At 46.9% G+C, this 13,886-nt stretch overlaps 1 protein-coding gene across 1 annotated transcript in view; it reads left to right on the top strand.

Moving 5' to 3' along the window:
* The window catches only part of INPP5D (inositol polyphosphate-5-phosphatase D), a 105,531-nt gene that overhangs the window by 48,336 nt on the left and 43,309 nt on the right, over positions 1-13,886 (top strand). Inside the window, exons 4-6 of the mRNA XM_045559602.1 lie at positions 1,194-1,365; positions 4,099-4,239; positions 9,681-9,768. Of these exons, the coding sequence (XP_045415558.1) occupies positions 1,194-1,365; positions 4,099-4,239; positions 9,681-9,768 (401 nt within the window). The remainder of the gene's footprint in view (positions 1-1,193; positions 1,366-4,098; positions 4,240-9,680; positions 9,769-13,886) is intronic.

Genomic DNA, 13,886 nt, shown 5'->3' with positions numbered 1-13,886 from the left:
GAGAGGTGTGCTCCGGGACCAGGGACAGCCACAGCTGACATGCCCCGTGCACGGCCACGATCATTCACCAGCACTGAGCCCAGGCCGCACTGGCCCCACTGTGCCCAGGTGCCCAGGGCCGTGTGGGCAACTTTGGCTTTGACCACTGGGAAGCTGTCCTGCAGAAGTGTCCTCCACATGTCACCTCCCCCAGGCCACCCACCTCAGCCTGTTGTGCCCTCTGGGGACGGCTGGAGAAAGACCCCGGCAACTTTCTGTGAGGGCTGGAAAGAGAACCCTGGTCTCATGACTGCTGGCTTCACTTCCCCAAAAGAAGCCACCCTGTTGTTGGCTTGAACCAGAGCAATGTGACATGTGGTGACCAGCCCAAGGTGTCTTGACTTGACTTAGGGCTTCTCAAGGTGCTGCCAGACCCGTGGGGCTCAAAACAGACTCCCGTCTTCAGAACCCCAGATGGGCGAGGAGGTGGAGGGCTGGTCCCCTAAAAAGAAGGTCCCTGGGCAGCGCTGTGGCGGGGCTGGTGGCACCAGGTGTGGGAAGAGGCTCCCACAGGGAGCCCTGGACCCAGACGTGCAGGATGGACAATCTCCTGAAGGTGATGGGCAGGGCCCCATCTCTCAGGCGAAGTTCAAGGCGTTTGTTTAACACTCCAGCTCTCTGAGTGAAGGGAACCCCCTGGGTTTGCTGTTTTTGTCTCTGAGGGTCTGAGGGAAGAGGGAAGGAAGGGCATGGCTGGAGAGACGGTGCAGAGGGGGCAGTGTGGGGTGGAGTGGCGGACCCCTCCTGCAGCTCTGCCCGGTCCAGGGCTCAGCCCTCACGAGGCAGGTGCCTCGGCCCCGAGAGCCGGGCGTCCTGCTGACCTGCCCGAGGCTGCCAGCCGGTCCGCCACGGTCAGCAGCCCTGCAGGCCACCCAGAGCCTCCACTGGGCAGGGCCATCGGACCCTGGCAGGTGTCTGCTGAGCCTCGGGGCAGGTGCTGTGCTAGACTCCAAAGGTCACTAGGACCAGGTCCCTGTGGCAGGAAGGAGGCTCTCCCTGTAGTCAGGGAGTCAGCAAGGAACAGTAGGGACACAGCTGGGGATCTGTAACGCGGGTGCCGTGGCCTGGACCCCACAGGGCTGTGGGGAGCGTGAGGGATGGGGTTATGCACACAGTGTCCTCACCAATGCCATTCCTGCGGCTGTCCTGGGTAGAGAGCCTCGTGTCTCCACCCGAGCTGCCCCCGAGAAACATCCCTCTGTCTGCGGGGCCCTGTGAGGCCAAGGAGCTTCCTCCTTCAACTGAGAATCCCCGAGTGCCTGAGGTCAGCCGGCCGAGCCTCTCCGAGACGTTGCTTCAGCGGCTGCAGAACATGGACACCAGCGGGTGAGTCCCCACCGGGTGGGTGCCCTCAGGGGCCGCCAGGGCTGCTTCTCCTGTGGCAAGCCCAGCAGGGCCCTGACTGCATGACGTTGGATATCAACCCTCATTATGGGCCTGGTGGCCAGAAGGGAGATGGGGATATGACAGGGGTGTTCCTTCTGCAAATCAGGGGTCTTTGCACCGTCGTCTTCAACACAGGCCAGGGGCAAGGGCTGTACCAGGAAGGAGCCTCCGGCAGGGGCACTGCATCCCCAAGGCCCGGCACATTGCCCTGCAGAGCCTAGGCACTCACTGCATATGAGTTGGATGAATTAGCAAATTAGTGCACAGGAACTTCCATGCATGAATAATTTTAAGACTTTTTTGTTTCTTTGTAAGAAATGCACCCTCTCCCCCAAGAGCAAACCCCCATGGCAGAGCTGCAGCAGCATCTCCAACTTGAAAGGCCAATTTGAGGCTGCCAGGGCTGCTCTGCGCCCCCGACTTGGCAGCACACGGAGGGCATGCCTGAGGGTGCACCCGTCAAGGTGTGCTGATGCCTGGTGTTTTCCCATTTCCACCTTGACGTGTCCTTCAGTCCTTCTCTGGGCCCACCAGGCTGTGTTCTGTGCACGCTCCTTGAAGTGCTGGTGCAAATACTGAATATCCGTGATACATTATCATGATTGTCCTGATGTATGTGTCTAAATAACCAATGCTTATTAAAATGCTCCACATAGTGCCCATTGTTTAGTTCCCCTGGGTTTAGATGCTGAATGCAGTGAGCTCCTTGGGGAATAGGCAGGGAACACCCAGTGTGCCACCTGCTGACCTCTCCTCCCAACTCTGCCACATCTGCTGACTGCGTCCCCTCCCCAGTCCCTCTGCTCTAGGTACAGGTGTTCCGCCTCGGAGGGGCAGGCCAAGGCAGGGACGCGGGAGGGAGGTGTGCTCTTTCTAGCTTTGCTTCTCAGTGAACACATGGCGGTGGAACCTTCTTAAAACTTCTACTTGGAGATGGGAATGAATGAATGAGGCTGGGGCAGGGACCGAGGAAGCAGGCAACACAGGGCCACCCTCAGGTCTCGGGGTCAAGGGGACTGAGATTCCTCATTGTGTTTTAAAGTTAGTCTACTTGGCTTGTCAAGGCACTCTCTACGTGGAGGACTGCCTTCGGACTGTTTTACATTATGAGACAACCTGCTTCACAGTCTTTACTGCAAGTTAATTAGATCTCATCAACTAGGTCGTAGCTAATAGGTTAATTATTACAAGGTTTCTGAGTAAAATTAACCTCGGATAAACATAGTTTACATCTTTATGGCAACACTTTTCTACGGCAAGCATTTTAACAAATAGAATTTCCTACAACAGGGACTCATGGTCTCCAATTCCAAGTTGGTGGTCATTAGACCTGCTAAGACACGTTTCATAATAACACTATAGTGATAAGGAAAACCCCCATTTATTACTTAACACAGCAACCACCTGAGACCCCCACCCCTCGAGGAAGACCCACATTAACATATTACTAATCTAACACCTGGCACATTAACAGATCACTATAGCTGTAACAATAGAAGAGACGTTTGTCCTTTTTAGTAAACAGACTCAGGCAGACACTAGATTATTGTGATGTCAAGGCCCAGAATAAATATAGATTAACCTTAAATGTTATGAGAATTGGTTGTAAAGAGTTGCTAACTTCTCAATCTAAACAAATCAAAAGGCGAATCCACCCCTGTCCAATCTTAAGAGCAACAGTTTTTCATTCTCTCCCAGATCTTTCTGGCTTCAGCTTGATGATGTTAAAGGCTGGAACAAAAATCTTTAAGACTTGTACTAATTTTTTCACATAGGTAATTAACAACCTTGAGCCTCAGTTTCCTCATTTGTAAAACAGGGATAATTAATAATAATAACATCCGCCTCACACAGTGGATTTGTGAATTAAAGGAGAAAGTGAACATCAAGTGCTTAGCGTACTGTCTGGTATGTTGGGCTCAGGAAATACTCGGCATTATTACCATCTTCATTATTATGGGAATGAAGACTTAGAACAAAAGGTGCTGGGAGATAGAATGCAGAGGTCTGTCAGCCTTCCGGTGACAGACAGCCCCTGCTGGGGCTGGCCCTGCTCTGCCTGTGCCTCTGCCAGGTGTGCACAGCAGGCAGACCCTGGCTTCAGTCCCACTCACTTTGTAAATTGAAGAGTTGGCCCAGATTAGGCAGGGCCGCACTCCCAGCCCCCTCACGAATCACCCAGACTCCCCCATACAGCCTGGACATGTGACTCCAGACCCTCCCAACACAGAGCTCCAGTAGCCTTCGGCTGTGAACTTGGGCCACACATGTGAGCTAAAGCCACTTTCCATCTCCTGACCAGATCATGCGTCCAGCCCTAGACCCTATCTTTTTGATAGGAAAACAATCCACTATACATTTTCCAAGACTTTTTTTCCTTTTGTAAAGGATAACCACTTCCTAGCCCCCCCCCGCCAGAATCCCTTCCTTCCAGCAGCGCCCACAGGTCAAGAGGCACCTCTCTTGCCCGACCCCTTCCTCCTGCTGTGACCTGCTGCTCTGCCCTGTCAGTAAGACCCCAGGAACCTTCATACGGGGGTGCAAACGTTCTTCTGAGACCATGTCTCAATCGGAGTCTCTGAGAGTGAGGATTTCTTATTGCTGTTGCTGTTACTGTTGGTGTTGGTGGCTAAAGGAACAGGGTCAGCATGTTTTTATTTCTATTTTTTTCAGGCTTCCAGAAGAGCATCTTAAAGCCATCCAAGATTATTTAAGCACTCAGCTCACCTTGGACTCTGAATTTGTGAAGACAGGATCCAGCAACCTTCCTCACCTGAAGAAACTGACCACACTGCTCTGCAAGGACCTCTACGGGTAATGGCTGGCCCGTGGGGACGGCCACTGGGCAGGAGAAGCAGCTCATTAGCATGACCCCTGTGCCCTGCCTGGCTGTCCAGAGGCCTCTGTTGCACTCACAATAATTGGGCAGTTGGCAGAGCTTAGAAATCTCTGTGGTGGTTTGGAGGCCTTGATTTCATAGAATTTGAACTGTAGCTTGTGTGAATCGCTATTTTTTAAACTAAAGTTAATTTGAGGCCCGTTGCTCTGGGAAGGGGCTGGGGTGGGAGGACGGGGCCAGCTCTGTCTCTCTTGCTCAGGATCCAGCACTTACGACTTTCGACTTTTGTTGCTACTCCTGCTTGCTGCAGCCAGCACACCCAGCAAGCGCGGAAGGGTCCCGGGAGGAGATAAATTAGTCTATTTTCTGTGTTGGTGGTGATGACCCAAGATTTCCAGCAATTTCGGGTTTTCTTAAAGTGAGCTGATTCACCAAACTTTTAGTTTTCTAATGTTGAATTCACTGAATGACCAAAAATTCTGATTTCTTTTTGATTATACATTTTAATCTCATTAAGATTAAAGTTGACTTCAAGTGTAATTACATTTTAATTGTTCGAAGTGCAAAAATAAGGCTGATATGCTATCTGAAGAATTTGCAAAGAATATTTTAAATGCTTCAAGCCTGGAGAAAAAAAATCCAAAGCATCTGAAAGAAGACACAGAGAAGACACAAAGAACCAAAACAATCCCATCACACATGAAAGGTTTTCATTGGAAAAATAGCATTTTATATGGGCGAGTTTTTTTCAGGCTATGCTGTTGTGCGTTTTATTACACACACAGCCGTTCCAAGACTCCCTCGTCAATTTCTCTGGGGTCATATCAATCTTAGCTTAGTTAACGTGCAGAAAAGAATCTTTCATCATCAGTAATGAAATTCAACTTTCCTTTTTAAAGGCTTTTAAAAACGCAATCAGTTTATTTGGTAAATTTAACAAATAATTTCTTTGACAAATTGAGCACTCATCAAATTGGGCCAGCCAGGCTTAATTTCAGCGAACTGGCTTTCAGCTAATGCAGTTCTAGCCAGCTGGACCCAGAGCCACCATTTTTATAGATTTCCAAGGAGGGATTTTGTTCCATTTGATGCTGCTGCTATGAATCACTTATCACTAAGGGAAACACATACAAATGGCGCTTGCTTTTCATGAAGCATCATTTCACAATGGCTGACAAGCTTTTATTTCCGCTTTGATGGAGATCTTGTTCTTTGCTGCTTCCTTGTTGAGGAAGAAATACATATTTTAAGTCTCTCCACTAAGCTTCCCCCAGACACGTCTACACATTGGTAGCTTTCCCCGGCACTGCATTGCTACCTGGACTTCCCCAGGATCCTGGTCACCTCATCATTGTGGTGACAGCAGCTTCCCCAACTTGCCTACTTCTCTGGTACATGGAAGCCAAGAAAGCTTCCTCCAGCTTCTAGCTGTTCCACATCACTATGTACTGAACAGTGGACTTCAAGTTAGAATTAGAGACACTGAAATGTCCTAAATGTTTCCTGCACACCTGCCTTCACTTTCGTAGGTAAAGTGACAGCCAGGCACGGAGGCTTGGGTAACTGAGGGATGGAATTGTAGGAAATCCTAGAAAGGAACACAGTGAATCAAACATACGAACCGAGTCTGGACTGTAAGTCTTTTGAAGACATCATGGATCATGTCCTAATCACCTTGATATTTCCAGCATCCAGCAAAGTACACGAAACATTGATTTATTCAATATACATGAATGAAGATCAACTGTGTACCAGATGCATGCCAGGAACTATTCCTGGGGCTGGAGATACAGCAGGGAATAAAACAGAATCTTTAAGAAATCTCTGTTGAGCAAATGAACGATAACAATGACCAGAAAGGAAAAGAGCAGGGAAAAATGGTAAAAATAAAAACAGAAATACATTTGGAAAAACACACCCTGGGAGGCCGAGGCGGGCAGATCGTTTGAGCTCAGGAGTTCGAGACCAGCCTGAGCAAGAGCGAGACCCCATCTCTACTAAAAATAGAAATTATATGGACAGCTAAAAATATATATAGAAAAAATTAGCCGGGCATGGTGGCACATGCCTGTAGTGCCAGCTACTTGGGAGGCTGAGGCAGAAGGATCGCTTGAGCCCAGGAGTTTGAGGTTGCTGTGAGCTAGGCTGACGCCATGGCACTCTAGCCCGGGCAACAGAGTGACACTCTGTCTCAAAAAAAAAAAAAAGATTAAAAAAAAAGAAAAAAAAGGAAAACAGTCAAGTAAGAAAATTTTAAACGTTAGAAATGTCAAAGGAGATTTAATAATCTGCATTAAAGACTTGCAAATCACTAAAGAATACAGTGTACAATTACGTGTCTACAAATCTTTAAATTACAATGAAATGGAAACATGTTTTACATAAGATGTAAATCACAAAAATTACCATGAATGCCCTTCTTTAAACTTCCACCTAATTCACTCTTAAAGAAAAATGAGATTCAAATCCAAAAGCTTAATCAAGAGCCTAAAATAAAACTATCTCCAGTTTCATTTATTAACATAAATGTATATTATTTCAGTAACGTTCTAGTAAATGTAATTTAGTGACGTGAAAAATGGAGGGTGTATCTGAGAAATCCTCCCAAAGATAAGTCAACAAAAAGCGCTGTAATTTAGCAGCAGATTAGAAGATAAAGGAATCATTTGCATAGATGTCCCAATAGATAAAATTTTAAATTCCTGAACAATATCTAAAAACCATTTTTAAAAAAGAAGGCTGCTTCCTTAATAATGCAGTACGTGTCCATGTAAAACCAATTACACTTGACAGAGAAGCATTAAATCATTCCATTAAACATTTTAGTAAAAGAAAAAGAGGTGCTCTTTATTATCTGATGTTTTAATATTGTATGAGAACTTTTTGCTAAAGCAAGATAAGAAAAAGAGGCAAAGAAAAGAAAAGAAACAGCAATGCATAAGAACATTCCTTCTGAGTCTGTAGTTCTGGGTTCTGAGACACTGGATGTGCTAGACAGAAATTGAATGGGAACCTGGGAAATTAATTAACTTGCAGACAACAAGGTGGGAGGTGGCTTCTCCTTGGGTGGTCCAGAAAGACCTGGAAGGGGACCTGCACCTTTCCACCTATGCCTGGGGCCAGGCAAACTGGAGGACCACAGTCCTGTCTTTGTTCCCCAGACTAGCAGCTCTGCCTGCAGTATTGGTCCCTGAAGCTAGGAACCCGAGACTGAACACGCTTTCCAGGGATCCTGCCAACAATCACGTCCCTGGACAAATCCTTTCTGTGCAATAAGGCTGGTTCTTCTTACGTCTTCCAGCCGCAGTCCCTGTGTCATCCTGACCCTAACTGACACCTCCAGATGTGTCCGGGAGCCGGTCAAATCTTTCAAAGCTCTAAAATGGTTAGAAAAACAGGAAAAAACAGCATAATTCTTAGAAAATCCTAGAGATTCCATTTGTGTGTTTGTGTATATGTTTGTGTTCTTAGGGTAACATTTTGTAACATGAGAACAATGAAGGCGATCTATTTGATGTTGAAACTGTTTTGAAGTAGTGCTTTAGAAAAATGTTTTAGCTGGGAGTTCTTTTCTGAAGTGATGATTTGAACAGAATACCACTGTGCCACCAGATGGACAGAGCAGCTCTCGGGAAGGGGGCGTGGAAACCCAGAATCTGCCTACCCAGAGCTTCCCTCCCTCCCCCATCAGACTCCTCCTGCCATCCTTGATCTCCAAAGGATGACCGTTTCAAAGTTGAAAAGGAACACACCATCTTTGAATCCTTAATTCAATTCATTGCTTAGTACACATGGGGCAGTCTGGATTTTTAGGTGAATAAATGAAATAGGGCCTAGAAACAAATCCTGCAGTATTTAAGCAGAGCTTATCCAATGGACTAACCCAAGAGAACTACAGAAAAAAGAACAACTGCTGTTGAGTGAAACTGATTAGCAATACTGGGAAAGATGAACTCAGTTCTATATAGCACATTAAAAAAGATAATTCCAAACGAGGTAAGGAATCAAACATATAGAACAACAAAACTTTCACAAATAATACAATCATAAAAAGAGTTAGAAAACAATTTAAAATGAGCAAATAATTGCTTCCTGCTAAATATTGATGATAAACTGCAGTAAGCAAAGAATTACCAAGGAAGAGATGAAAAACAAAATAAAAAATTATATATAATTTTATAATGAAATCCAGCCCACCTACAATGAAAATAGCGTAATGGAAAAAAAATACAACACCTAGATTAAATAAAAAGAAAAGCAATATGTAAAGTTTATACTAATATATAAAAATACTAACAGAATTCCCAAGGGAAAATTGGCAAAGTAAATAAAACAAAGAAAAATGCGGTAAAATTAACCAGAAATCAAGAATAGAAAGATATTTAGACATTAGAAATTAAAGATATGCAAATCCATTTAATATTGAAGTGCTGTGTAATGCCCATTAAAACAGAGAGAGAAAGAAAGTACAGTAATTAGAGATATTGAACGAGCAGGTTGAACAGCGCCGGTGCCATCACTTGAGGGCTTGGTGAAATTGACTAAGAGCCATAACCTCTGGCTATCCTAATTCTGTGACTAAAAGTAGGAAAAGAAAAGCTATCAGAACAAAACTGTTCAGAGCAGCCTTTGTTTATGATAGCAAAGATCTCAAAGCAACCCAAATATCTAGCAATCAATTTTGGCACATTTACTTGATAGAATATTTTGAAACCATTAGGATGTTAAATATGTAAAAACATGAACAGTTTTTAATGAAATAATAAGTGAAAAATAAAACTAAAGCTTGTCAGCCCACCGCGCTTAAAACAATGGGAGAACAGTAGAAAAGATGAGAAAGGAACAAGGAATTGATGAAGCCCTAGTCTGGGACTTGTCAATGGATTTGACAATGGAAACCCCCTCTGGGCCTCCACTTGCTGGGAGGAGATTTGCATCAGAATCCAGAGATCATCAGCACCAGGAAGCCCCAATATTTAAAATGCAGATTCCAGACTAAACCAGGTTGCAGCCCAGAAATTTGCATTTTTAGCACCCTGGGTGTATGCGTGTGAGATCCTTATAAACACTGCACGTTGGAAATCGGAGATGATTTGTGTGATTTCAAAGCAGTTTTGTGATTCTAGATTCGAATTCTCTACAGGCTACATAGTCTAGTTTGGCTAAACCAAAACCCAGGTAAAATCAGTGCTACCACACGTGACAACTCTGGTTTGATGCGGGATGGGATGGGTGGGGGTCGAGGGTAGGTGGGCCGGCGCCAGGAAGCCTCGATCTTTGCCCGGGCGTGTCCTGGGAAGGATTACGTGCTTCTGCCAGACCAGGGGTGGCCTTGTCTCCAGCTAGAGCCTCACTGCCTCGGAAGCTCTTCTTGGTGTCTACTAATCCTTGATCTTCACCTTGTCCCCTGCCCTAGGGAAGTCGTCCGGACCCTTCCGTCCCTGGAGTCTCTGCAGAGGTTGTTTGACCAGCAGCTCTCCCCCGGCCTCCGTCCACGTCCTCAGGTAAAGGGTGTTGGGGTTGGAAAGATGAGATTAATAAGCCAGAGAGAGGGATGAGTGGCCAGTGTCCCGAATGCTCGGAAGGAAAAGGGGACGCTGCCCACCCCTTATTCGCCAGGCTACAGCCAGCGTGGATGTTGGGGTGCTGGGGGAGCCTCAGCATCCTGCCCTCCCCAGGAAGGCATTTCCTGCTGCCAGACTTTGATTTGAGGAATAAAGATTTCAAATTATGCACCCATCAGCAAAACCGCTTATTTAGTACCGAATAGGGAGAGAAGCAGGGCCTGTCCCACCATTTCTCAGCAGAAACTAGAAAGGAAAGAAAAACATCAGGTGCCTAAAGTCCTGATCCTGCCTCTTGCCCCAGAAAAAGCCAGATGAACGTTCCTCCCTGACCCCCTCACCTGCTCACAGCCTGGCTGGGGGCCAAGGTCACGTTGTCCTTTGAGCAAAGATCTGTGTAACAAAAGGTGTCATCAGCAAAGTTAAAAAAAAGTTAAAAGAAAGAAAAAAGCTGTATCTTGGGAGAAAATACTTGCAACAAATATTAGGGATAAAGAATTAAGGACGAAGTATTAATATATTTTTTAAAGAAACTCCTACAAGGCCGGGCACCATGGCTCATGCCTGTAATCCTAGCACTCTGGGAGGTTGAGGCGGAGGATCGCTTGAGGCCAGGAGTTCAAAACTAGCCTGAGCAAGAGCGCTGTATTTTTTTCTATAAAAAAAAAAAAAATAGAAAATTAGCTGGGTGGGGTGGCTCACACCTGTAATCCTAGCACTCTGGGAGGTCAAGGCGGGAGGGTCGCTTGAGATCAGGAGCTTGAGACCAGCCTGAGCAGAAGCAAGACTCTGAGACCCCATCTTTACTGAACTTACAAAAAATTAGCTGATAGTCGTGGCGTTTGCCTGTAGTCCCAGCAACTTGGGAGGCTGAGCCAGGAGGATCGCTTGACCCCAGGAGTTGGAGGCTGGGCGACAGGGCAAGGCCCTGTCTCAAAGAAACCTCCTACAAATAATTAAGTAAAAACTCCCAATTTTTAAGATGGAGGAAGGATATAAACAAAGCTGTTCACTGAAGAGGGACGGGGAATAGCCAGCATGGGTATGAGAAAATGTCCGACCTCACCTTGTTAGTAACCAGGAAGTAACATTCAAAATGAGGAGATCTCTTCTTGCCCATCAGCTCGGCAGAAGGTTGATTGCTCGGGTGGACTGGGCTGGGGGGTGGCGTGACTCAGCAGGTTCCCTCCTTTGCTGTGGGGAGGGACATTGGCTTTCTGAAAGGCAATTTGGCCCCTTGTGTGAAAATGTTAGCTGCAGGCGTTCTTCCGGGGTTCCATATGTAGGCAGCGATCTTAGGGGCCACACGGCACAAAGGGATGTTGCCAGAAATAAATACTCTTTGTAGTTTTGTCTCTAAATGAAAAAACACTGGTAAACCACATAAATGCCGAGGGACGGTGAACTGAAGTAGGGTGCAGAATTCTATTCCGAGGTATGGGCACTGCTGTGGAAAGATCTCCAAGGCACGCTGTTGGTGAAAGAGCAGTAGAGACTCTGATGTCAGCCCCCACGTGGAAATCAGACCAGAAGGATTTAAACCCAAAGGGCCATCCTGGTCACCACGAGGAGGGGATGGGACTGGGGAGAAGGGGACTGACTGATTTGGCCAAGGGGACTTTGAGTTTGTCCATATTGTGTGTTTGAGTTTTTTATGGTGAAAATGTATTTGTGTACTATTTATGCAACTTTAAAAATTTGGGAAAAAATTGTTTGCTTTCTTCTAAGTGAATAATGGATTAATTTCTGAGAAAGTAAAAGCAAATCTAGACAAAACAGTAGCCCAGCCAGACACTAGAATTTAAATAGTTTGGGCGGAAGAACACACAGCCAAATCTTTGAAGCAGGTTAGGGGAGAAGGTCTCCAGTGATAGGCCAAGTGCCGTCCGGGTGAGAGTGCTGCCGGCAGAGCCCAGCATTGGCATCTGGGGGCAGATGCAGCAACAGAGTGGGATGGGGCTGGCTCCCAAACCCCCTTACGACACCCCTGGGTCTTATAGAAAGCAGAGAATATCATTCTTGATATGCCTTCAGAAATTCACACATCAAGGAGGGAGTTCTAGCCGGCGCGGTGGATCACGCCTGTAACCCTAGCACTCTGGAAGGCCGAGGTGGGTGGATCGCTCGAGGTCAGGAGTTCGAGACCAGCCTGAGCAAGAGCGAGACCCTGTCTCTACTAAAAATAGAAGGAAATTATATGGACAGCTAAAAATATATACAGAAAAATTAGCAGGGCATGGTGGCGCATGCCTGTAGTCCCAGCAACTCGGGAGGCTGAGGCAGGAGGATCGCTTAAGCCCAGAAGTTTGAGGTTGCTGTAAGCTAGGCTGACGCCACGCCCGGGCAACAGAATGAGACTCTGTCTCAAAAAAAAGGAGGGGCGGGGAGAGTTCTGAGGCTGCCTAGAGGAAAGGAAAGAACACTGGCTTATGGATCAGAGCAGCCTGAGTTCAAATCCGACTCCCCATCACTGGTCCTTAGTTTCTTTATCTGTGAAATGGGGATAGTACTATCCAACTGCGGGGTTAGGTTAGGGAGTGAGTGAAATTGGGTGTGTGAGACATCTGCCCCTGGTAGCCTCTTAGCAGCATTAGCCCTTGGCCTTAGGTAGGTAAGAGAAGGTGCAGACACCCGGACCCCTGTGACACCCAAACCCCAGCGTGGAATTTATTTGAGGACTGCTAGGAACTGCAAAATGCAACGTTATCAACCTGTCTGCTGGCCTTGGGGCTGGGGAGAGACCCGGGTCTGCTCTGTGTGAGAAAGGAGGCCTTCCCCGAGCCCACATCCTCCTTTGAGGAAGCAAAGTGACTGGGCCAGCTTATGTAGACCCCGGGTGGCACTCGTACCAATTCACCCACCAATAGGCTCAGCTGGGAATTGTGCCGTCAACCTCAACACTAGTGATGTTTGGGCCTGGATCATTCTTTGTTGTGGGGGCTTCCCTGTGCATCCCCTAGCTGTGACAACTACAGATGTCTCCAGACATTGCCAAATGCCCCGGGGGCGGGGCGGGGGCGGGGGAAATTGCCACTGGCCGAGAACTGGGCTAACCCAGCATTCAAATCTCAGTTCTATCCCAGCTGTAAACACACCATTCTGACTCTGTTCCCACAAAAGCAAACCAAGGATGAGAAGAATCAATACATGTGAGGAATGGATAAATTAATACATTTGAACTGTGCTTGGCATATTGCAAGAACTTATCGAGTGATCATTGCTGTTAGGCAGAAGGGAAGGAAAACTACAGTATTTCTCTAGTGCTTTTTGTTCCCAGCACTAACTCCCTGTTTGTCAGTAAGTTTGTTTATGCTTTGTAAGATTTTGCCTAAAACTACACGGGGGCTTCCCAGGGGAGAAAGCAGGTAATTCCAAGCATCCAAAGGGAAAATGAGGCAGCTTGAACCTGTGTTATCGTGTCAATTCTTTATGAGAAAAACAACCCTAAAACGGGGTCCCAAGCTGTCCTATCTAGTGACCAACCTTTCTGCTCAACCAACCAGCATCCTTTCTGCTGTGCCCTTACCTGAGCCTCAGCTCCACCCCCTCGAGCCACTTCCCCGACTGACAATAACTGTAGATGAATTGTGAGCTCTACTAAGGAGCAAGAGAAAAACCAAAATGTAGTCAGGGGAAGCAATGACAAATATTAACTGCCACGATAATAGTGGTGACAGTTGTGATGGGGGGCTGGTGTGGAGGTTGGGGGGGTAGTGATGGTGATGATGGAGGGGGTAGTGGTCATGGTCGGGGGTAGGGGTGCACTGTTGCTTTGTGGTGTTGATGCTGGTGATGGTAGTGGTGGTGGTGACGGTGCTGATGACTCTGGTGCTACTGACCGTGGTGATAGAGGTGGCCGCGGTGACGGTAGCAGTAGTATACTAAAGTAGCTGGGTGGAAAATTGAGGTCAAAAGCAAGTGTAGCCTGGCTGCTGTGTTGAGCAAGGGGTGAGGTAAAGAACATTGCCGAGCTGGCGATAACTCCCACTCCATTCTCTGTGGTGTTCAAGTTAGTCACGTGTTTGATTTTATCATTCTGCCGGATGGTAGGGATGGTG

This window comes from Lemur catta, chromosome 8 (assembly GCF_020740605.2).
Source record: "Lemur catta isolate mLemCat1 chromosome 8, mLemCat1.pri, whole genome shotgun sequence".
Classification (NCBI taxonomy): domain Eukaryota; kingdom Metazoa; phylum Chordata; class Mammalia; order Primates; family Lemuridae; genus Lemur; species Lemur catta.
The sequence above is the reverse complement of the archived record's forward strand: the minus strand, read 5'-3'. Positions and strand labels throughout refer to the sequence as shown.